We start from the raw sequence: 24,519 nt of genomic DNA on the forward strand, positions 1-24,519 counted from the left end.
TCTGTACTCTGTATCTGTTCTGCATCTGTCCCCTGCTGATATCCATCACCTGACCTCCTGTTCCCCCTCTCCTCTGTGCTTTCCAGACCTGATCCAGGCCACCCAAGAAACCAATGTGAACGTCCCGCAGATGGCCGACACGCTGATGGAGAGGGCCGGCAACGCCAGCTGGGTGGTGGTTTTCAAAGCCCTGATCACCACACACCACCTCATGGTGCACGGCAACGAGGTGAGGCCATAACACACAAACTTATGTTAGTTTCCAGCTTTAATGTAATCAGGGGAAGTGAGTGAGTGTTTTTCCCTTGTTAAACAAAGCACTTTGGCCCACCTGCCACTATAGTGTAGGTTTAGCTCCTAAAAGATACAACAGAGGACTGATTGTACAGGATAAGGGTGTGTGTGTTCAGACGACTCTCCCTGAATATGCACAACAAGATAGACACAACAAAACACCCTGAAGCAATAGTACAGATTGTCTTTCATGCATGTAAGTACAAGGTGTAGTTTTGATCTCTGCTTAGTCAGCCACGTTGAGTCTAAATGGGTGGAAATGACTTCAGCATCTGAATATTACAGTTAAAATGTGCACACAACAGTTAAGTTGTTTCATTTAACTTATTCCCGCTTACTTCATATTTCAGTTTCCAAAACTATCAGACATGTCAGGCAGAATGTTGGCTAAATTTGTATAAAATGAAAATATTGCAGCTATTCAAAAGTTTGGGATATTTCAGACAGTGTGCACACGCCATGTAGCATCAATAAAGGAGAAAATATGAACAATAAAGTCAGATCACTGTGTTTGATGTGACAGGAAACACTCTGAGTCACAAAGCCTCAAAGATATGTTACATGACTCAGCAGTTCTCCTGAATCTCTGTGGAGCATTTCAGCATCTTTCAGCTCTTTTTATAGCACACAACTGTACTGTTTTGGTTCAGTCCCACAGCTCTCATTTGCATCATTTTCAGGTAGAGGAGGCAGCTGTTTTTAGCAAACAACACTCTGATAAGCTCACTAGCATCGTATCTGCCTCGTACCAAGCAGCAGACTTGCTTTTAAGCAGTTATGGATACTAAGGAGTTGGAAGAGACTAGAATAGATCTGAAAGAAGAATAAATATATGACTTACATTCACCAGTTTGACAGAAGCATGACTGCAAATGCGTGCTGGATGTGTATATAGAAACACTATTTAAATGGAGATTGAAAGCTACTTACCCAAACCTCATTCAAATTCCACTTTTGCTCCATGGTTGTAAGTTTTTGCTCAGTGACAATCATGGAATGAGCTCAGGGACTGGCCTGGTCCTGACCTCCTGACCCAACTGATGTCCTGACAGCTCAAGAAAGGCACAGGCTCTGAATGGGCAACAAGGGATAACTGGGAGAGATAAGCAAATGCTCCTCTATCGCCAATCAAATCAACCCAAGCTGCCATGTGATGCAAAGCAGAGGGAGAAATACTGATATAGACATTTTCAGTCAGAGAAATCAAGACAGAAAAGTGTTTGATTGGGGGATGAGCCGTTACGGTCTGTGGCTGCCTCTTCCTATATGATATTAGAGCTGGGTATTACCTATCCCAGCATGCACTGACAGAAAGCAGAGGAGATTTAGTGACAGGAAGATAACAGCATTAACCTTTGTAGTCCTCACAGCAGGTGTCAGGGAGAAAGGGCAAGTGTGCTTGTGTTGCAGTGGGCCTCAATGGGATACTGTGGCCTTTCACAAATGAGCTCAGCATATGTAATACGTTAATGTGATGAAGGGATTTCATGCTGTAATCTGTGTGATATGGGCACAGAAGCTAAAGGAAACAATGACTCCATGATATTATGCATATTTTTAGGTGTCACTGGAGTTACAGAGGGAGCCTTTTCATCTTTATTACACTATTATAAATCTCCTAGTGGTCTCCTGTGTCCAGTTTATATTCACACTCTCCCACTCAGGAAGGATGCAGCAATGCTTCTTTTATACTTGATTTCTAATAATTTATAGATGAAACACTATTACAGAATCACACCTGTTAAATCCACTCTCTCCACTACAGGTTCACAGGTTTCTTAGAGATTGCTAAATGGCTCCCTGGAGAGATGCAGCCATCTGTTTAAAAACCTGCATAAAACCATATAATAAGTAGAGAATGATGATCTATTCATTACTGAAGTCTCTCAGTATGAAATATGTAACCCTGTGTGTTTGTCCCCTCCTGCAGAGGTTCCTCCAGTTCCTGGCATCTAGAAACACTTTGTTCAATCTCAGCAACTTCCTGGATAAAACTGGCTCCCATGGTGCGTGATGTTTCCTTCCTCTCCAAACCAGCCCTCCATCATTTACAACTCAGAATTATCGCTATGTACTGATCCTCCCATTTATGATTCATTTACCACTTTTCTTTCTCTCTAACTTATATGTTAGACATTAAATAAGACATTTAAGATGCAGTTTTAAAGCTGTTAAAACAACGGCAGATTGAGCTTGAATGTTGAAACCAACATGGCCACCCTTCAGTTTCAGCTCTTCTAATCCCCACTCCCCTCAATTAAACCAGTCTCCATGGAAATTAGCACAGTCTCTTGTGGTGATAAACACTTGGTTCACAGCCTGCTGTCAAGGACATTTTGTCTGCTTGGATGACTGCAAAGTTCAGAAATCCATTTTTAGACATTTTGTACACTTTATTAGATTAGAATCAAGATTATATGAAACTCATGTAGTCATCTTGCCATGGATCATAGAACTAAATACTGTGACTCTGATTCTACAAGGAAGAAAATGAAAGGCCTTATTAGTCATCCTACAATGGGGATTTTTGCAAATATTCCTTTCTGTCTACAGCTAAGGAATTAGTTTGCAATAAGTTGAATAAGGAGCAAACAGCTAGCTGGCTTTGTAAATTCCCACCATGTCCTTTCTACACACATTTTTTAAAAGAAATTCAAGAAATTAGATATAGCATGTTAAGTAGTTGTTCTTGTTTCATTATCAAATGTTTTATGGAGTCATGCTAGCTGTTTCCAGTTGTCATGCTAAGCTACAGCCAGAGTGTTCTTAGTTTAGCATTACTGAAAGAATGGGAAAAACTAGCCTGACTTTGTAAAATTGGGACTTCCTTTTCCACTTCTCTTTTTTAAAAGTAGATTTCCAAACACGATAATTAACTTTTAAGTTGACAATATGTGTTTTGTTTTTAGGTTTGGAAAGAGTTAGCCTAGCTGTTTATTCCTTTCCTGTTGTTATGCTAACCTAACATAAATTCTATTAACTTGACTTACAATAAGGTAGTTAGCCTAATTTAGTGTAAGTGGGAGGAAGGGGGAAAAGCTAGCTCAGCGTCTAAGCTTTCATTTCTTTTTGTTTTAAAGAATTAGCTGTTTCCGCATTCAGTATTTTCGCTAACCTGTCTTAAATTCATATTCCGCATACACGCAAGTAAAGATAGGCAAAGACAGATCATCCCCTTCAGCTGTTATACTAACCTAAGCTAACCCCTCTTAGCCGAACTTTCTATTTAGCATACAGACTAAAGACGAGAGGGTTGCAGTTCAACATATACAGCTAAAACTTTTTTGTTATGAATTAGCTGTTTCCCTCAATATCCAATCTTTATGTTAACTTCTCTTAGCTTCACTTCATATTTAGCATGCAGACAAGTAAAGGTAGAAGAAGACTGATACCATAAAGCTACAGCTGGGTGGTTAGCTTAGTTTAACATAACTGGAAGAATGGGGGAAAGCTAGCCTTGGTTTGTAAAACCAGGACTTTCCTGCCAGTTGTTCTGCTGACCTAAGCTAATCCCTCTTAGCTTTACTTTATATTTATCATACAGACAAGAGGTGGAGACTGATAGATACAGTAGTGAGGTATGTTTCCATCATTTTTTAATCTTTACGTTCACTACTCTGAGCTTAAGAAAACATAATTTGTTTTGTCGCTGATGTAGGACTACACTTTAAAATAGTGTTTTTGTGAAGTTTGTAACCGTCTGCTTGTGTTTTATACTGAGTTGTACATGTGTATTCATACGTGACGTGTGTGTCCTCAGGCTATGACATGTCCACGTTTATCAGACGCTACAGCCGCTATCTCAACGAGAAGGCCTTTGCCTACAGACAGATGTCTTTCGACTTTGGCCGAGTCAAGAAAGGGTACAGTTTTTGCATTTTTTAATGACATCACCTTGTTGCATGGTTTCAGTGTTAATATTACATGTTATTTAACAGGCTATGTAAGGTTAGTCGGGACCAGAACACCCTTTTCCTGCTTGCCCTCCATATCCATCAGAATCAGACACATCTCACAGCGGTCGTGTTTGTGACTGAGATGGACTCATTTACCTCCAGCCTGGCATTAAGCCATGTCTTTGGCCTTACTGGCTTGTATTGAGTGCAGAGATGAATACAGAGAAGGATATTACTCATGCACACAAACTGGACAGCTCTGTTTAGCTGGCAGACACAAGGTCCCTCTGCCTGCATCAACCAGCACTGAAAAATACAGACTGTAGGATAAAGACAGAACAGAGATGAGACACATTGGTGGAAACTCCATGTTTGACTGGTGCGGAGACTGGATTTATTACAGTGGTTACTAGACCACGCTTTCCCAGTTATTAAAGGAGGTTTCTCACCAAGCTCTAACTGTTTCAGAGACTTGCTGCCTAATTCTCACATTTTCTATTTCTTTCTGTCTCAGAGCTGATGGAGCGATGAGGACCATGACAGTAGAGAAGCTGTTGAAAGGAATGCCCACCCTGCAGAGCCAGATCGACGCGCTGCTGGATTTTGATGTGAGTGACACCCGCTAATAGTCAACAATGTCACATTGCAAGGTTACTAAATTCGCTGAGACACGCACACACACACACACACACACACACACACACACACACACGCACACACGCACACACGCACACACACACACATGTACACACAGAATAAAGCCTCTATGAAGACATGTTCTGTGATGACATGACATGTCACAGCCTTTTAAATTATACTGACAGACCATTCAGGGAGCGTTAAAGTTAATGATGACTGAAACAGACGACAGTTGCAGTCAAAATTAAAGATTTTCTGATAATTTATGATTTTTTAAAATTATATTTGTGTCAGCTGACAGACAAATGTGTAACATTGTCTTTCTGAGTAGCAAGATTTTTTTCCAGAACATAAACATACTGACGGTAAACGCTAAAGACTGCACTACATTCTTGGTTTAAACATATAAAAATGTACTTCAATATAGAAGGAAAAAATATGTATAGGCCCAAAGCATTCTGGACATGCATTGCAGATATCTGTAAGTCCATTCTTCGTAGTTAAAAATAAGATTTCAGATATCCACAATGTCATTCCTCCTCTCCACAACTGTCATTTCAGATATCCACATCGCCGTTTTTTTAGGACACATGACGTAACCATATAGTTCAGCTGCAGATATCCACAATATGAACTGCAGCTATCCACAGCTAATTTATGACTAGCAGCAATTCCAGTTTCAGATATCTACTGTTTAATTCTGACTAATCATAATTACAGTTCGAGATATCTTTAATTCCCCTCGGTTCAAGCAAGATATCTGCATTGTCCTTTTTAGATATCTTAAATTAATTTTGCACTTGTCAGAGTGATGTTGTAAATATCTCTACACGAGTTCTGTAGTCAAAATGTAATAACAGTTCAAATATATTTTTGACAAGGCAAAATAATGTTGCGCGTCTTTATTTATGTCAGAAGGGATAGCAAGGTAGAGGCAGCTTGCTTTTCACACATACTATGGTTTATGGTTCTGCAACTGTAACCACATATGACACGCTGTTTCACTGCCATGTCAGAGCAGCCTGAGGCCAAAGTTCCTTTTTAGACCACAAGTCTCTAATGAACGATGCTCCACAAACTCCTTGCTGATAAGCTGTTCCTATTTCACAGCATTTTCTAATGATCTTATCCACCACAATACCTGCCATCACTTCTGCACAACCCCATTCACATGTTTGTCCGAGTCAGTATTCAATGGGAAACCTCGCATGAACAGCTCTGTGCAGAAAAATTCAGACTAGTCATAGTGATGTTTGAGATATCTGCAGCTATTATTTTGATGAGTCAAAACTGAATCTCAGTCATTTTGACCTGTCAGAAGACATTAAAGATATCTTGAGTGAAACTTCTGACTGGTCACGGTGTAATTGTGAATCATCAAAATTATGTTGTTGATATCTGGCATTTTAATTCCGAATATTCAGACTCAACTATTAGTTGTTAAAATGCTGTAAAACGTGACAGTTTGACTCTGGGTACTAGGCCAATTTGAAGCAAAATATTATGTGAAGCTGTTATTCGTCGTATTTACTGATTTTACTCTGATAAGTGAAGTACTTATTTATCCCCTCGATTTTATGCTTGAAAATACTTTGACTTGTCCAATGTATTTGTGTCATCAGGTGCATCCACAGGAGCTGAACAACGGAGTGATAAATGCCTGCTTTCTTCTGCTCTTCAAAGATCTGATCAAGCTATACGCCTGCTATAATGATGGCATCATCAACCTGCTAGGTAAAGAATCTCTCTTCATATCAGGATCAGTCAAATGTTGAATGTATCCTTAATGGATACAGCTTGTGTTCCTATCTATCTTTTTTTTTTATTGTCAACAGACAACATGACAGAAAGCCCAAACCATCAGTGTGTTAGTGCATCTTTATGTACTTCCGCACCTGAGGCCTTTTGTTTCTTCTGCACTGTTGAAAGAAATTTAAAACTGGGAATTAAATACTTAGTTCTGTTTTTGTCAGAAGACTAAATGTGTAATGATATTGTAGGGATTTGTCACCTGTTGTAGTGGTGTGGCTCACTGGGTTTGGCTACATATAAAAATAGGATTATTTCATTCATTATTCTTTAACTTCACGGGGATAAACCATCACATTTCAACCTCTTTTGTCCAGAAAAATTTTTCCAAATGAAGAGAAGCCAATGTAAAGACGGGCTTGAGATCTACAAGAGATTCCTGACACGAATGACTCGCGTGTCTGAATTCTTCAAAATTGCTGAGGTAACCCGCAGAGCTCAGTGTCACTGATTAACTGCTAGCTCATGTGCAGCTGTTGTCTTATATGTCACTGCCTTCTTTTACAGCAAGTGGGAATAGACAAGAACGACATACCTGAGCTCACTCAGGTAAGAACGACTTAAGTTTTTCCTTATTCTTTTGTGTTTTTCCTTAATGATTATTACTGGATATGTGATATTCTTTTAGGCTACACTAAAAGAGCATGTCAGTGTTGTGTTCTTTTTAACTCTCTTGCATGAGTGTCTAAAGCTACCACCTATGTTTTCTTCTGCTGTGTGGTTGCTCCCTTTTGATAACAATCAGACGTTCACAGGCAGCTCCTCCACACAACCAATGAGCTGTGGTTCTTTGGTGATTGACGGCCCCTGTGCCCTCCTTCTCTTTTCACTTCCAGAGATGCAGATTGATCATTCAGGCTGAGAGTGTGAGTAGTGAGTAGTGCACAGAGCTAGCTTTGAGAAGCAAACAGCTTAGGGAAGGTCAACATTTGAACTCTCTTTGAGTGCGCTGAATTGAAGCACACTGCACAGTGAGTGCACACCCAGCAGACAGACACCAGGCGGTCTGATGATGTGGGATGACGTGATTGGAAGAGCCGACTGGATGAAGGATGTGTGATGCCGTGTAATGCTGCTGACCAGGCGGTTGATCCTCCACTGCATGGCAGTTATGGAGGCACAGGATTGTTTGTTGCTTTTTCTGATTCATGATCTGTGGGTCACTGGCTAATTTAAATAATTCCCAGGATAAGAAACCTGAATTTTCCAGTTGCTTCCAGAATCAGCCACTGGCTTTAAACACTGCTGCTGTGGAAACTCTGTCGCTAGCGTTGCCCTTTAACACATGGCAGTGTGGATGACTTGCATGAAAAGCATGCTGTGATGCTGTCTGGTTATGCTTGTTAGGTTGTTGTAGAACAAGTGGCGAAAAGCAGATACACAACATGGCAGATTAAAAATACTGTAGTGCTGTTGTATAGTATTTGAAGATGGAGGCGAGACTTTCAGAGCTAGTCACATTTAGAAATACAGAGGTGAGTTAACTACCGGTATTATGTCAGTATGGGTATTAGGGTATTAGGACATACTTACAATCATACATACATACATACAATCGTTTGGCCTAATTGATGAGATTTGTAAACACCCCCACAATGTAATCAATTGTAATCAATTGTTCCTTGTATCATTTCTGATGGATAAGTCCGGATAAGTCCTCAGCGGTGGATTTGTAGTAGGATCACAATCATGTGATCATCAGTAGGCAGCTGACGTAGTGTTCACTTGTTGTCATGGTTACAGTGACGCCGTGCCGCTATCTGGCAATGATACAGAAATCTTTAACAAATCCGTGGATTCAGACTATAAGCCACATCACTGCCAAAATCTAATCAATTAGTCCTTGTGTCATTTCTGAACTTCCCTGAAAATTTCATCCAAATCTGTTTTTGAGTTATGTTGCACACAGACAGAATAACAGACAAACAGACAAACGTGCACCAATCGTCACATAGCTCTGCTGCGTTCCTTAATTACCCAACCTTAGCATCTGTGATAGAAAGCAGTTTAATATGTTTTGGTGTTTATGTTTTTTCCTTTACTTTTTCTCCTTGTAAACATGCTAGTATTATGAGGATAAAGAGCCTTTTTTACACGCGTTCGGTATCTTGCTTTATATGTTATCTGCGATGAGAACCCCAGAGTAGCTGTTTTTTAGTGTCACCTTACCCAGCTAAAGAATAAGGAATGTATGTATTGGACTATTTCTTGACCAGATCAGTATTTATGGTAAGCTAAGCTAAACTAACTGCTTCCTGGCTGCAATTTCATATCCATCCCGACGTAACAGTGGTGTCATTCTTCTTATCAAACTAACTCCCTAAATTATTGCTTTAAAGAATTATTTTAATATGTTTCTCTTATAGTATATAGCTTGTAATAGTACATGACAAGCATGGCGTTTACACTTGTTGCAGGCAGTTTGGGACTTTACACTTGCAGCCACATTACATCCCAGTGTGTTGCCTGTAAGGAAATGTTGTAATATTTGCTCCCTTGTGGATGTATTTTAAGTTTCTGACATTTTGGAGAGGGTATGAGTGTTGCACAGACAGGGGTCAGATTGTAAAATGATGATGATAATCTCAAGCAGTAACTAACTCAACAATTCCTTCCAAGTTTTAAGGAAAAACTGTAGAAAACTGAACAAATGTCTTTGTGTCAGCCTGACAAAATGAGCCATAAACAGCAAATCAATACTAGGTCAGTGACACTGCTTGAAATATGCCACTATTTTACTTACTATCCAGTGTGCAATGGTGTTTATACTAGAGCTATCTTGCCATAATTTAACAGGATAGCATCATTAAACTTCACAGTGCGGCCCACAGACTTTTGAAGCTCCTGGATTAAAATATGAGACACTGCATGGGTGACAAAATTTGCTGAATTTGTGAAAGGAGAGTCTCCCAGACCCCTAAAACTATAGCACATTAATCTCAGTCCCTGCTACCAATTTCTGCTCTGTTCCCAGAGGAATTACATCAACACAAACAGAGTAATTTTACCATTGACCGACTTTGTAGCCACGCTCTTATGTCATCACATGCGCACGTGTGTGTTGTTTTCTTTCTTAGATGAGCGAGTAGAAAATAATCTGCAAATGTTGACAGTGTCGGTATTATCAGAAAATCTTTTCAGACATAATCCTGGAGGCCTGTTTTTGTAACATCCGCAGGGAGATGGTTCAGCATCTTTTATATTTTCCTCCTTGAATGACGAGTATCACTGAATGTGTCCAAACATTGCAGTAATGAGCCGTAATGTCTGTCCTTTGTGGGCAGAACAGGCCTCTTTGTACTCAGTGATGAGGACGGACACTGTAAAGTCACAGATTGATAAATGGCCTTTTAATCTCTCACAAAGCCAAGACACATTATTATCAGCCGTGCTGCCTTGTTTGTCTTAAGTTTTATGGATAATAGAATTGGTAGCTTTAAATGGATAGACCCAGAGGATGCAGCAGGGATTTAAGGAAAGTGTATTATTGACTTATTTTATCTGCTGAATTAGCTCTGACCTCTCTTAAGCAGCTGCAGGATACTGTACTCTCCTTTGTACTGCATGTTGGGAGGTGATCATGCCCCATTTAGCCCAGTTAAGCATGCAGCTTTGCATCATGACTGACTGGAACTATGATCTCTATTAGCATGAAATTTAAACCTTTGTTCTTTTCCGTTGCTTCTGTCTCCTAACTCTTTCCCTTTGTGTTGCCACATTCCTTCTGTGACAAATAGAACTTTATAGATGATGAAAATACATCAACAGCATTAGACAATTTACAATTTTACAACAGTAATGATTGGATGAAATATCTCAGCAGGATTGTGAACAGTTTGATTTCAGGCCCACAACAAACATTTCTGTTTTTTCTTACATTTTGAAATAGCAATAGTTTTAGAGTTGTTTTTTCTCTATAATTATATGTTTAGATCAGTACAAATTCTCATCCAAATCCTGTGTAAACCCACAAAACAAGAATCAAATTCTCAAGTCGAGTGCAGATCACACAATTTCTAGTGATTAAATGTGTATGAAATATACTAAAGTTCAAAAGTTTGTGGTCATCCAGACAATTTCATGTTTTCCATGAAAACTCACACTTTTATTCATGTGCTAACATAACTGCACAAAGGTTTTCTAATCATCAATGAGCCTTTCAACACCATTAGCTAACACAATGTAGCATTAGAACACAGGAGTGATGGTTGCTGGAAATGTTCCTCTGTACCCCTATGGAGATATTCCATTAAAAATCAGCTGTTTCCAGCTACAATAGTCATTTAAAACATCAATAATGTCTACACTGGATTTATCATTCATTTAATGTTATCTTCATTGAAAAAGCTGCTTTTCTTTCTAAACTGAGAACATTTCCAAGTGACCCCAGACTTTTGAATGACATTGTATATGTAAAATAATGCATGACATAGAATATTTCCATCTGATCACGTTTTCAGAAAGCATGTAACCTTGGAATAAATAATAAAGAACGGTGTTTCTTATACTGCTTTAGTAGGTGGAGACTCAAGTACAAAAATAGAAATCAGTTGTCAAAGGAAAGGTAGCCAACTCCCCATAAAAACTTATCATTGAAATCGAAGTTAATGCAATGTGACAGAGCAAATCGAACTGAGCATTCAGAGATAAAGAAAACTGAGAATAGAGTGAGGTCTTCCAAGAGTCAGTGCTGTTGAGTCAATGCTGATTAGATTATTCAGGACCAATAAAACTGCACAAGGAAGACAGTTATCAGAGCATCAGGGAGGAAAACATGAACTCACTGCAATGATCAGGATATTAGTCCGTCTGCAGCCTATCAGTGTATTAGATAAAGCTACTTACATTATCTTTTATTTGTAGTGACATCGATTACATGTGGTCAGTATACAAACTCACTGGTGATTCTGGCTTTTTTTTACTGCGATCTCTAACATGTAGAACTCCCAATGCTATATATTCAATTAACCCAGTCCTTTAGTTTTTCTATTCGACTCACTCTGTTCTATTGTCTTTCTCTCTGAAAAACATGCTGCATGTTTTTGAGAAGGGTTGATAGCAAGAAGAGCCCCTCTCTCTGTATTTTTCTGCAGGCCCCAGAAAGTCTTCTGGAGTCCCTGGAGACCCACCTCAACACTTTGGAGGGGAAGAAGCCGTAAGTAGTTGAATGTACCGCAGCCTGTTGTGTTTCCTAATGGTTTACCAGCAGTATTTTAGCAGCAATTCAGATTTTTCTCTTTAAGCCTTTCTGATTATTCTTCTCTAGTATTATTCTGTCATAAATCTCTAACACGTCATTTCCTCTTATCTTTACACAACTCAGAGAGGATAAGTAAGTATTCTCTGTTGATGAGAATAGGGCTTGTAAATATATATACATATTTTAAAATAATTTTTATTCATTTAAAAGCTGTTGTCCTACTTACGTTACTATTTTCAATGATTCTATAGAAACAGAAATCTGAAGAAACAACTTGTATTTTCATGTGGGATCATTTTGCTTCAGATGCACTTCTATAGAATGATTTTTTCATTTTGTGCCCCACAGTAATTTGGATCACATTTTACCTGATGTCATTACTAACACATTATCTTGTGTTCCCATCGTGTTGTCCAGTCAGCCTCGACTTTTACAAAGCTTTCGTCGCATGCCATTTACCAACATTCAGCTCTTACTTTGTGTCTGTAATGTTGAGAAGAAAAGCTTTGTTGAGGTGGAGCTGAGGCCAAGATGCTGTTACTCAGCAGTGCGGCATGGATCCATTAATTGCAGATGTTCCCTTAATGGAATTGGTCTGAAATGCTGCCTGCCTGAAAACACCAAAGTGATACTTAAGCTGTCATGGTGTCTCTCATCTCAATAACAGCCATTATGTTTCATCAATTACGTCACTAAACTCTTTAACCTGTGTGCTATCATTGTTTTGGCAGGTCGCCCACTAAGGTAAGCTTTGTTTCCTCATAAGCATGATTTAGTGGTAATTATAGCAGCCTTTATTTATGTATAGTACTTTCTAGAGTCAAAATACAGTTATCCTAAGATCTTTAAACAAGGTGAAAATGTAGACGGCTTCACCCTTCACAGACATGTTGTGTTAAAAAGCTGTTGAATCACATCAGCTCACAAACCGTGTTGGTCGCCTTCTAATGTGAGTCTTTCTCTGCAACAGGATGCGACGGCCAACAACAGCTCGCCGGCTGCAGCTGCTGCACCGGCCAAGCCTGCACCTCCTGCCCACCCCGGCGGACCCCCTGCTCGCCCCGGGCCGCCAGCCAAACCCCCTCCACCCTCCGTTACCCCCACTGCACGCACCCCCACCACCACCGCTACCAGCAAGTAAGAGTCACTCAACAACATTAACGAGTTGGAAGTCAGCTGTCGAGATCTCTGATGACACTACCTCTCTCTTTCTTTCTCTGTGCTCAGTGCTCTTGATGATGGTTTCCTGTTGGATCTGGACCCCATGTCCTCCTCGTCAGCAGGGGGCGCTGCAGCGACTGCCTCCACGACCGGATGGGGAGGTGAGATCTTTCTGCTGCATCAGTAACCGACTGTTCTTCACGCCTCATCACTGCTAGTCTACACCTGTCAAGATTTCCATTCTCACACAGCACATGCACAATGTAAAGAGCTAATGATGGATGAGGGTTGGTTCAGTTTAAATTTAATTCTCTGTAGCTTCACATTGTAGGCACAAAGTCAGCATCCTCACCAGCTGATCCTCCATGTAGAAAACACAGGAGATACAATAAACAGCTTTGTTGTATCACCCACAAGAACCCTAATATTGTAAGTAAAAATCTGGGATCAGCTAATCTGTTTTCACTTTTAGCGCTATGAGAAAAGTTATTACATTTTCATTGTACAGCTGCTCCACTAGGGACTTGAACATGGTTATAGTCCAACTGTAGCCTTATTTAAATCTCAATTACATCAAGGTTCCTTTCATACTGTTGGCTTTACTGTCGATCCGTATCCGCTTTTCTTGCTTGTTCTGCATAATGTTAGCAGCTTAATTTCTTTGGGACATCTGTATACTTTAAAATGAAACCTCCTCTCTTTACTAAGTCATTCATTCCTTCTGGCCTTTCTTTTTTTGTTGTTTGTTGTGCAGACCTCTTGGCTGAGGGTGAGTATTCCGTTGACAGCACTCTGCTCCTGACTGAATATGAGAAATGGCCACAGGCATTGGATTTTCCACTGTCCAACTTGGCTTTTCTATTGCCTGTGTGTCAAGCAGTGGTTGCATCGAAAATGAATGTATTTAGCCCCCAGATTCTTCTTGTTAATCTCTTACCACACACCATGCCTGAACTTTTTCACTTTCCAGTCACTCTGACACTGCTGTCTCTCGACCATTTCCTTTTTCTCTCCTTCTCTTCCTCTCTGCTGGGGGTTGTGACTGGGTCGTGGCATTTGGATTACGGGGTTTATCTGCGTAGCAGCTCCAGCCGCTACCGATGGAGCCTCTGAAGCTCTCCTGGCAGAGGGAGAGTCTGCTGATGCTGATGCTGATGCTGCAGCTGCTGCCGCCCCTGCGGCTGCTGCTGCTCCTGCAGCCGCTGCTGCTGCCGCTACTCCTGCCACCATGGCTGCACCAGCGCCCACCTCGCTGCCCGTCGCTGCTCCTGCCACCACCTCAGCCTCAGACATCGACCTTTTCGGAGGTCAGTGTGGGCGGAGGGTAGGATGTAGACCAGGATACACAGCATGGCAGCCTGCCTGCTTCTCTGCAACAAGCCCCATCGCCATTTAGTCATTTACTGATAGATAGAGTTTGTACATAGAGGATTGGACTTGACTATCACGTCCTACCACTATTATATTCATTAGGAGTGTTTATCATAACCTTACAAATACAGGCTTTTGGATCATATTACACATTCATGTGATAACTAAAAGTTGAAGAGTTTGATTTCGAGGTTACTGCATTTTTGATTCAACAAGAAAACTTATTAGAAACCTGAAACCCTGCTAGAAACAATACAAATGTACATTATGACATGTCAGTAAGTGGATGACACCCTAACCCCAGTTTGTGCTTCAAACACATTACCATCACATTTGAATCACAGAGCTAAACATCTCATTTTCAAAAAATGCTTTAAAAACCCACAAAGTTGTTTGTCAGCACTTACAACTGTTTTAACGCATTTCCTTCATCCTCAGTGACTCTTCTTATGATTGAGGGAAAAAATTTACATTTTTAATTGTATGTATGTGTAATGATCATAAAATGTAATGATTTATGCCAGTTCTAGACAGAGGCAAAATATCCTGCCTAACTTTTACGCCAATACAAAATTATTAAAAATACATTTAAATCTTCATTCTTTGCTTTGAAAAGTCTGGGAGGATTGTGGAAATAACAGCAGTAAGAGCTGTTGTGGTTTATGTTTTTTGGAAAGTCAGATGTTTGATACTGTGACTCAAAATGTTTTTACATCCTGCTCTGTTACTATTGCGTGCACTATTGTGCTGACATAATATCGAGCTTTCACACAGCCTGTGTTTCATCGAGCACAGGGTAAAACATTTATTATTTGTGGCACATCCCAAAAATATGACTCAATGCGGTGGAGTACTTTCTTTTCACTGGAGTTATTCAAGGCTGCAGAGCTGTAACACACCACCAATATGATTTAACATTTAGTAGTGCTTCGTAATGATGTAATAATGTGTGCATCCCAATAACCCCACTGGAATGTGATTAATCTGCTCTATGTAGCATATTTTTGGGATTTGTTGTTTTTTTTATTCTTTTTGTTCATCACCCTTAATGATTTCATTACTAATGACTTCCTGACAGTTTCATAAATATGTCAAGATGATTAGTAGTTGGATTTTATTGAATGATATTATGGCTTTTTGATGTTAACATCAACCCTAATGTTACGGCCACTGAAAAGAACTTTTCAAGTTTCTTTGTCAAAGAGAGACGTTGTTTTGTTCATCCCTGAACTTGACATTTCCCCTCTTGTCACAGAGTAAAAGTAACTTGTGACAACTTGCCTCATTTCACAAACCTGCACAGGTGGTGCACTCACTGAATGCAGCATTATGCAGCCCCCCAAAACTCGTCATGTGACTGATGATACAATTAGATCAACCACTGCAGTAAGCGGGCTGCATATTTCTTGTATTCTCTGCTTTTTTCCTGATTCTGACCTCTCATTTTTGTTTCCTGTCCATTTCATCTGTTTACTCATCTTCTGTTCCTTACATCCGTGTGTCTGTCGGTGTGTTGGCCCGGGTGTTACGTTTTGCGTTTGCGTTCCCGCTTTTTTCGTCTGCAATACCCTAGATGCGTTTGCACCTTCCCCAGGAGACGGTCCTGCTGCCGTGGCCGCGGGCCCTGCTGCTGATGCATTTGGTGGATCTGGTGGGTGACAAAACAGCTTTTTGTGCCAATGTGTGTGAGTGAATGGATGAATGTGAAAGCTGTTAGTTTATTAATGCTGCTTCTGCTTCCATAGAAGACAGTAGATCCAACACAAACTACTGTCTCGCCCCAAATCCTGCTCTAATGCCCCAGTCACGGACCCTCTCCTCCTTCATCTCGACTACTCTGCTCCTCCTAATATTCACCGCGTGAATACGACAGTAAAAAGCACAGTGCAGCTAATACCTGTATTTCTGAATTCCAGAAATGAATACCATTTGTTTTGATACCACTAACCCTGATAATACCAGACGGTGATGATTATACTAATCATCTCTGAGCTTCTTTTCTTTTTCTTTTTCTTTTTAATAACTCCATTCAGTTGCTCTCTTTGGCCTTCAGTAGTTTGTTATGCAGAACAATGATTGTAGCAACCTATGTACTGTCCGGGCCATTTGCTTCTTCAGATAAATGGAAAATACTTTTATTGTAACTTTTAACTCCGAAGCATAGTGTGCTAACCACAGCATTAAGAATAACCACAAATGTCATGTTTTTAAAGATGCTTTGGCATTAACTTTATTCTGCGCCCACACGTGAGAATTTTTCAGACACCTTTTCAAGCTTTTAAATTATCCATGTGTTTCCTACATTATATCTCCAGTGTTTTACTTTATCTCCACCTGAACACAAAACTTATACTGATGTTATATTTAAATCATAATGTTAATTTAGTTTGTAGAAATTTCTAGAGGAATCTGTAACGCTATTGAATGCAAATTTTATACAGACATTCATGTTCACCAGAGGCTAAATCATACTCACTTTGATGATACTTTTAATGTAATATTTTCAATACAATATCAAAATATGAATTTGTCTAATACTTTGTCTTCTTATTATGTACCAGCAAAACTGAAAGCCTTCCAAACAGCCTGTACTGTTTGTGTTTCATGATAATCAGTCATTGTTTGCATGCTAACAGGGTAAACAAAGATGGTGAACTTGCTAAAATTCCATGCCAACCATTAGTTTGGTAGCATTTAGCTCTAAGTTTTGTCATACCAACATATAGCCTCAATCTTGTTATTCACTTAAGGTGTAAAGAATTACATGCAGAAATGTAGCTAATGTTAACACGCACTAAGAGGGTGAATGTTTAGTTAACATTTTATACACTGTCTAACTTTAAGATGAAAAAAAGAGAAGTAATGACAGAAGTTACAAATGGCTCTTAATTGTACATTTTTAGTGAATACTTGACTACATGGCTCATTAGCTTTTGCTAATTAGCTAAAGTTAGTTGAAGCTATTGATCAGTTTACCTGGTGATAAGTAATATTTCTAAAATTGTTTACATTACCTGAGTGGTCAATTTATTGTCATGATTTTAAGTGTTATCTGGGTGTATAATATTTGACTGAACTTTAACTTTTTTTTTTATAAACAAAGTGCTTTAATCCTCTGCCTTGCTTCATCCCTTCTCGCAGAGAAAAACAAGTCACTCTGAACTCATTATACAAGCCATTTTGTCTATTCACTTTAATGAGGCACAAGGTCCTTGCTCTTAATAACAGCAGTTTCATACAATGTTAGCGGCCTTCATAAAATCAACAATGCTTCAGGGACACATGGATAATTTGGGTGTTGTCATAAGACAAATTGGGCAGTTTTTCCATACCACCAACTAAAGTCGGTTATTAGTTTCTGCAGAACTGTTCCCAGTTATCTGTTGCAGCTTGTGGATGCAGCACTGAAGTTAATGAGTGACTGTGTGCTTGATTTACTTTGTCTGAGACTAACCCTGACTTGGAGCTTCGGAGGCATTTTGCCTCACAAAAATGCTTTTTACAGTGTTTGTTCTTTTAACAAACCCTCAATCCCCTTCCCCATCCACCCACCACCCCCTTCCCTTCTTCTCTAATCATAACCCCTCCTAACCCTCCAACACCACCCTGCTGCTGCTCTTCCTGAAGACCCCTTCGCTACGACGGAGGGAAATGCGGACATTGCTCCAGAGCTGGACCTGTTCGCTATGAGGCCCACCGACACGGGGGCCACTGCCGCCGCCATCACCCCTCCCTCCTCTAGTGAGGCGCCGACCATCATCGCCCCCATCGCTGCCCCCGCTGCCCCCACCCCTTCTTCCACCACTACCACTACTACCACAACCACCACCGACACCACCACCACCACAGAGTCTTCAGCTGCCCCGACTCTAGATATCTTTGGTGGTAAAGTCCTCTCGCTCTCATTTTGCCTTTTCACTGCATTGCCCTGCATTATGACAATGATGATGATGAAGGTTTTGATGAAGATGCTGACTGTGTTGCTCCTGCTACTGATGATTATGGTAGTGACAATGATAACTTGCTCTACCCCTACATTTCAGATTTGTTTTTCTATTTTCCATGATACCTTTCCTGCAGTTACAGATCATTTAGAGTTAATCAAACATTTTGACCTCCTCTGTGAAATTCTGATCATTTGAATAGAAAAACATCACAATAAAGGCCAGCAACACTTTAATAATTAATCCACTAATTAGTTCATGTTTTGGGATGGAAACTTGTTCTAATTGGATCCCTGGGGACATAAAAGGACATGTATCCCTTCTGATTAACAGAGGTGGCTCAACTTGTTTTGATTATAAAACTAATACTAACAAATAGTCTGCAAAACTTGGGGGGAAGAAAATAATTTTCTTCTCCTGCTTGTGAACAGTGTTTTAGACACTGGCAGCAGAGAATGCTTTATTGTAGCTTATGCACTGAAGTTAAAAGGGAATACTGCTCAATGTCAGAATTGTTACCTTCCACAGACCAAATCACATTTAGGTTAGAGGAGTTGGAATTGGTTCAAAATGCTCATATAGGTGAATATAAGAAACACTATAGACTATAGACCGTGAAGAAGACCATCATCACAATTCCTATATCTAGGAAAAAAATATGCACAGCTTATAATATTTTTATCTGTTCTAGAGGTACGCTTCTAGTCACAACAACATTCATTAGCCAGTCAACAACTTTGCTCCACACTGAAGTAAACTGATAACTCCTAGATAGACAGAACTTCTTTGTATTTGGGTTTTGGTGAAATGTCTCAACAGTCATGTGATGGATTGCCATGAAATTTGTTACAGACATTCATTTCTTCCTCAGGATGAATTTTATCTAGTTTTGTACAGATTTTGTACAAAACTTTAGTGATCCCTTGGTTTTTCATGTGGTTGACATCTTTGACTTAGCATAAAATGTCTGGAACGATTACATATATTGCCATAAACAATAACGCAAACAGTCATGGTCCTCACCGAATTTACTCTTCAGACTTTAATTTAGCAACATTACCAAGTCAAAATGTATTTAATTTATCCTATATTTAATGGACTAGGGCCAACTAATTGCAGACTTAATTAACAAACGTTAGCAGCAAAAATTGACCTGTTAAAAGTCAGCATGTTTACCTGTGAGGATGTTAGCATGCTAACCGTAACATTTAGTTAAAATCACCACTGTACCAAAGTACTGCCTCATACAGCTGCTGGCAGAGCTGGAAACTCTTATGGAACCTTTTTGGAACTCTTGCTTGCCTATAGCGAACCAACCAAAGAAGTAAGAGAAATGGTTGCCTATTTAAGTTTATTTCTACATGTTTTAGCGTTGACTTCATTCTGCACCCACACTGACCTTCTGTATAAACAGTGTCAAAAGGAAACACCAGATTTTACTCATACTGAAGTGAGTGATACTTTCTTGCTGATTTGGAAACTTCTAATCATTTATCTGAAATCTGCAAATATGAAAGTTTGTCTTCATTCTGAAATTTAACAATATTCCTCTTTAACTTTTGCACTGTCTCATTTTGCATTGCACTGAACAGATACACAGCAACTTACCCATTTAATAATCAAAATGTCTGCTCTCTCTGCTTTCCCTCATCTCTTCTTAACTCATCATTCTGTATGCACTGGATTGAAATCTGAATGTACATATGATTGTGTGTCCTTGTTCTTAGATATGTTTGATTCTATGCCTGAGCAAAGCCCTACCACAGAATCCAAAGCTGCTACCACTCCTAGCGTAGACCTTTTTGGTGCAGGTACAGGAGTTGATATCCATTTGTGTGTGTGTGGAACCTCTTCATCTCTTCTGGTTACCATATGTCCACTCCTCTGTCAGCTTTTTTTTCCTACACGTCTTGGTTTGTCCCCCATAGTGGTATGAGAACTTTGCATGCCCCCCACTCGTCAAGTATTGGACTGTCGTTGTGGCTGCTTTCTATCTATGCTTTATCTTTTAACCTGCCACGCTAATGCTTTTCTTTGCTCCCCAACCTCCACGGTTTTCTTCTTTCTCGTACTCTGCCTCTTGCTTGCGTTGGTAAATTAGACCTTCCTGCTGTTTCACGCGGGCCTTCTCCTTTGCCCGAACCGGCTCCGGCTGGAGACATCGTGACGGGTGAGTTAAGCTGCTTTAACCTTTACTGCATCACTGTTTCCATTCCTTTTATAATGAGGAGTGCAGCCAGACAAGTGTTGCATGGTACTGGTGTCTGCATGCACATGCAGACCAGACCTCTACTTCCAAATGGTGCACGCTTCAAGGATGTGGGTACACAGTTAAGATGCAGGGATGCTTGCTTCCTTTTCCTGCTTCCTCTCTGCATGTGTGCTTTAGCCCTTTAGAGCAGACAGATCAACACTACACGAGCAGAGGACTCTCTACTTGGAAATGAAGCTGTCACTGATAAAACTTGTCATTTACGGAATTTCCTTCTGTTTTTTTCTCCTCTGTCCAGATTCATTTTCATCTCCAGCTCCTGCCCCTGCTACTACTCCAGCTCCTGTTTCTGCTCCTGCTCCAGAAGCTTCATCTCCCCCGAAAGCAGAGCCGGAGCCAGTCATTGACCTGCTGGGTACTGTGCCTCAGAATAAAGAAACACATACTCTGTATTCCAGGGATTCATCAGGACTGTAGTGGAAGATAAACCCACTTAAATCCTGTTTACTCACCTCTCTATCTCTGAAATAGTGTTTATGCACCCCTCCCGCAGTGTTTGCTCAAATTTGCTACACTTCCTCCCTTACGACATTCTGCAGATTCTCATATGGCTTATTTTGTTTTCTGATAGAGCACCATTGTATCCTGTTAAACTAATTAACATTACAGGAGCTGCTTTCAGTGTGTTCTGCTTAGAGGTAGTTGCTATAAGCAAGCAAACATTCAACTCTAATTAGAAAATAGTTTATTGTCTGTTTATTGGGAAGAGGTTAATGTCTTCGTTTTGGGGAATGTGAACGTTCTCTAATCATTGGTGAAACATTTACGTCTTCTTAAAATTGCCACATTAGTGCATCTTTACTACACAACACAATCTGCTGTATTTATTGCTGCTGTTGTTCTTTGTTCGTTGTATAATTCAACTTTTCCATGTCTTTCTTCTGGATTTTTTAAAAAAATTACTATCACTCCTCAGTGTTTACAGTAAGTTCTAAGATGAATGTTTGTAGCAGCACATTTTGTTTAGATGCTGTTTAGATTGTAGGTATGCAAAACAACTGCAGAGACTTCTAGATGGAACAGACAGTAGCTCCCAGTAATGCTTCCAAAATAACAGTACTCTGAAATGGACAGTCCTTAGCTAAGCTACTGACCTAACATTTTCAGGTTGCTAGTTGCAACCGTTTGCACGTTTGACGTTTTGCTCACATTGCACCTTTTTGTAGTTATAGTTGTAAAGATAACCTTGTGTCCTACCTCCCCACCGTGTCTCAGGGCTGATCTCTCACCCCTTTCTGCCCTCCATGCTGCCTTGTGGATAACTGGATGCTCCTGTAGACTCCTTCAGTGGATCTGTGGAGGAAATGCAGAGTGCTGCTCCTGGAGGGCCCGGAGACGACCTGCTGGGAGGTGAGACTTTTATCACTTCTTGGATTTGCACCAAAGTGTTTTAAAGGGAAACTGTGGTCAATTTAGAAAGGCTGGATGGAGCAGAAGAACTTAATAAGATGTCCTCAAATGTCCTGCAAAAATTTTTTGTGTTAACGAATGCCAGGTGGAAACATTTTATGCTGATTAAGAAATTATGCAGTAAGTAATGACGGAGATGTATTTGTCAAATGAATTACCATATAGACTTGGCAGGATTAGCTGAATTCATTACTCTGCATTTCCAAATTGGTTTAGGACTCATTTGGAAATGTCGATCCACCATGACCTCCTGGTGATGTCAAAGCCGTGTCTCGTCCATTTCACTCTGTGCTTGTTGAACAGCTGATGAATTAGAATTAGTTGTACATTAGCTACACTGAAACCACTGGGAGTATTACATGCAAAAGAAACATTTTCAGACTTGCAGGGCTCATGCATCAATGCATAAGCAGCATTTTACAGCTGTAGTTTAGCTATCTTTTACTGCCATGATGCAGCTTTTCCAGCACCCAGTGGTTCCTAATCTGTGGATCAGGCTTCCTCTAAAGGGTCCAAAGATAAATCTGAGAGGCCATGAGAGGAGCAAAAGAATAAAGTTCTGCTATTCAATTTTGTTTGTATTCTTTCAACTAGTGTATGTTACTAAAATACCTTTACAACTCTCAAAATCGTCTGAGAAATTGAGAAGGGACATGGTTCCAACCCAAAGACATCTGAAATGGAACTAGTGGCACATTTTACTCACAACTCTTTCTGTTAGATGCAATGTGAAAGAGCAAAAAGTACAATAATATTTACCTAAATATAGTGAAGTAGCATGAAATGTACATGACCATTCAGAAGTTTGGTGTCACTTAGAAATGTCCTTATTTTTGAAAGAAAAACATTTTTTTTCAATGAAGATAACATTAAATGGATCCTAAATCCAGTGTAGACATTGTTAATGTGGTAAATGACTATTGTAGCTGGAAACAGCTGATTTTTAATGGAATATCTCCATAGAGGTACAGAGGAACATTTCCAGCAACCATCACTCCTGTGTTCTAATGCTACATTGTGTTAGCTAATGGTGTTGAAAGGCTCATTGATGATTAGAAAACCCTTGTGCAGTTATGTTAGCACATGGATAAAAGTGTGAGTTTTCATGGAAAACATGAAATTGTCAAACTTTTGAATGGTAGTGTATATAAAGTATCTTCAGTTTTCATCTATTTTTGCTTTATTCCCAGAGATTAAACCTAATTTTGCATTTCAGATGTCTCGTTACACTTGTTGCATCAGTAGTCCTCCTCAGGGGGGTCCTCCACGCTGGGGGCTGTATCCGGTCTCCCACTGGGGGTGCTGTCCATGAGTCCCCTCGGCCCAGCTGGTTGGGGGGGCTCCCCACCTCGGTGTGGGGGTCCCCCTGTCTGTCGGGGTCGGGGGGTCTGTGGGTCTGGGTGCCAGCGCCCCCAGTGGTCATGGCCTGTGACTCCTCCCAGTGTGGACGACCCCAATTGGAGGCGTTTTCCACAATCGTCAGTGCCATGCCATGTCTCCCTACTGTCAGTGGTGGGAGTGTGTGTCTGTGGGCGTGTGTGTGTCTGTGTATGTATGGGTGTGTGTGTGTGGACGTGTGTACGTGTGCGTGCTCCTGCAGTTGTGTGCATATATGTATATATGGAGGGAGGGAGGGACGGGTTTTCTTCTTTTTAATGTTTTTAATGTTGTAAAGCACTTTGTGTTGCATTTTTAACTGTATGAAAAGTGCTATATAAATAAAGTTTGATTTGAGTTTGATTTGATTAGTCATATTTAACGTGTGTTTCAAATGGACTTATGGTGATTCTGATATGAGTCCTGTCTGTTTCATCCTGCAGGCCTGATGTCCCCGACTCTCGCTCCCACCACTGCTCCAGCTCCTCTGGCTCCAGCTCCTCTGGCTCCAGCCTTGGCTCCGGTGCAGAACGACCTCCTGGAGTCGGGCTTTGATGCCCTCGGCTCGCTTCCTTCCCCCACACCACCAGTACCGGCTACAACAGCAGCAGCACCAGAACCTGCATCCACCACAGCAGCACCCTCTGGTGGCTTTGACGCTTCAAGTACGTTCATCTTGTGCCGTGAAGGAAGTTTCTTTTTTTTTTTTGCTTAATTTTAGCCATTCGTTTTATTGTCATGCCTTGCAAAATGTAAGAATTAAGAAGTGTTTTGTTCATATTTGCGCAGGTCTTCTGCTTGATGTGCATTAATCTAGTCTGCTTTATTAAAACTGAGCTATCTTAAAGCTGCGGTAGGCTGAAAACTTGAAAAGGGAAACATAAATGAATAAATTGGTAAAACAAAATGGAACACCAGAATTTGAAAATGCAGCCCTCCTCCCTCAGTCCTCAGTCCAGAGGTGAGCAGGCCAAGTAGTAATTCATTTAATGAGAATTACTGTACCCATTTTATTTTCAAACTCCTGTGTCTGTAAAACCCTTTGAGATGACAGAAGAACTGTCCAGGAGAAGAACTGCAATCACAGAATCCAACCTGAGGCAGATGAAAGCCAAAGTTGCTGAAAAGCTTTACTGATATTAATAC

The 24,519-nt window shown here is 40.3% G+C and overlaps 1 protein-coding gene across 9 annotated transcripts in view; it reads left to right on the forward strand.

Annotated features, from left to right (window-relative positions):
• The window catches only part of snap91a (synaptosome associated protein 91a), a 65,505-nt gene that overhangs the window by 32,230 nt on the left and 8,756 nt on the right, over positions 1 to 24,519 (forward strand). For 2 of the 9 annotated variants that reach the window (XM_023281137.3, XM_055013445.1), the window contains exons 2-21: positions 87 to 229; positions 2,225 to 2,300; positions 4,055 to 4,157; positions 4,705 to 4,798; positions 6,452 to 6,563; positions 6,956 to 7,062; positions 7,146 to 7,187; positions 11,732 to 11,793; positions 12,570 to 12,582; positions 12,809 to 12,975; positions 13,066 to 13,160; positions 13,754 to 13,768; positions 14,082 to 14,306; positions 15,944 to 16,021; positions 17,998 to 18,255; positions 20,042 to 20,125; positions 20,416 to 20,484; positions 20,825 to 20,941; positions 21,865 to 21,936; positions 23,817 to 24,038. In XM_023281137.3, coding sequence (XP_023136905.2) covers positions 87 to 229; positions 2,225 to 2,300; positions 4,055 to 4,157; positions 4,705 to 4,798; positions 6,452 to 6,563; positions 6,956 to 7,062; positions 7,146 to 7,187; positions 11,732 to 11,793; positions 12,570 to 12,582; positions 12,809 to 12,975; positions 13,066 to 13,160; positions 13,754 to 13,768; positions 14,082 to 14,306; positions 15,944 to 16,021; positions 17,998 to 18,255; positions 20,042 to 20,125; positions 20,416 to 20,484; positions 20,825 to 20,941; positions 21,865 to 21,936; positions 23,817 to 24,038 — 2,154 coding nt within the window. Of the gene's footprint in view, positions 1 to 86; positions 230 to 2,224; positions 2,301 to 4,054; positions 4,158 to 4,704; positions 4,799 to 6,451; positions 6,564 to 6,955; positions 7,063 to 7,145; positions 7,188 to 11,731; positions 11,794 to 11,961; positions 11,990 to 12,569; positions 12,583 to 12,808; positions 12,976 to 13,065; positions 13,161 to 13,753; positions 13,769 to 14,081; positions 14,307 to 15,943; positions 16,022 to 17,997; positions 18,256 to 20,041; positions 20,126 to 20,415; positions 20,485 to 20,824; positions 20,942 to 21,864; positions 21,937 to 23,816; positions 24,039 to 24,519 lie in introns of those variants that run through there. The other 7 variants (XM_055013446.1, XM_055013447.1, XM_055013448.1 and 4 more) reach the window with 7 other exon arrangements.

The sequence above is a fragment of the Amphiprion ocellaris genome, chromosome 9, assembly GCF_022539595.1.
Source record: "Amphiprion ocellaris isolate individual 3 ecotype Okinawa chromosome 9, ASM2253959v1, whole genome shotgun sequence".
Taxonomy (NCBI): Eukaryota; Metazoa; Chordata; class Actinopteri; family Pomacentridae; genus Amphiprion; species Amphiprion ocellaris.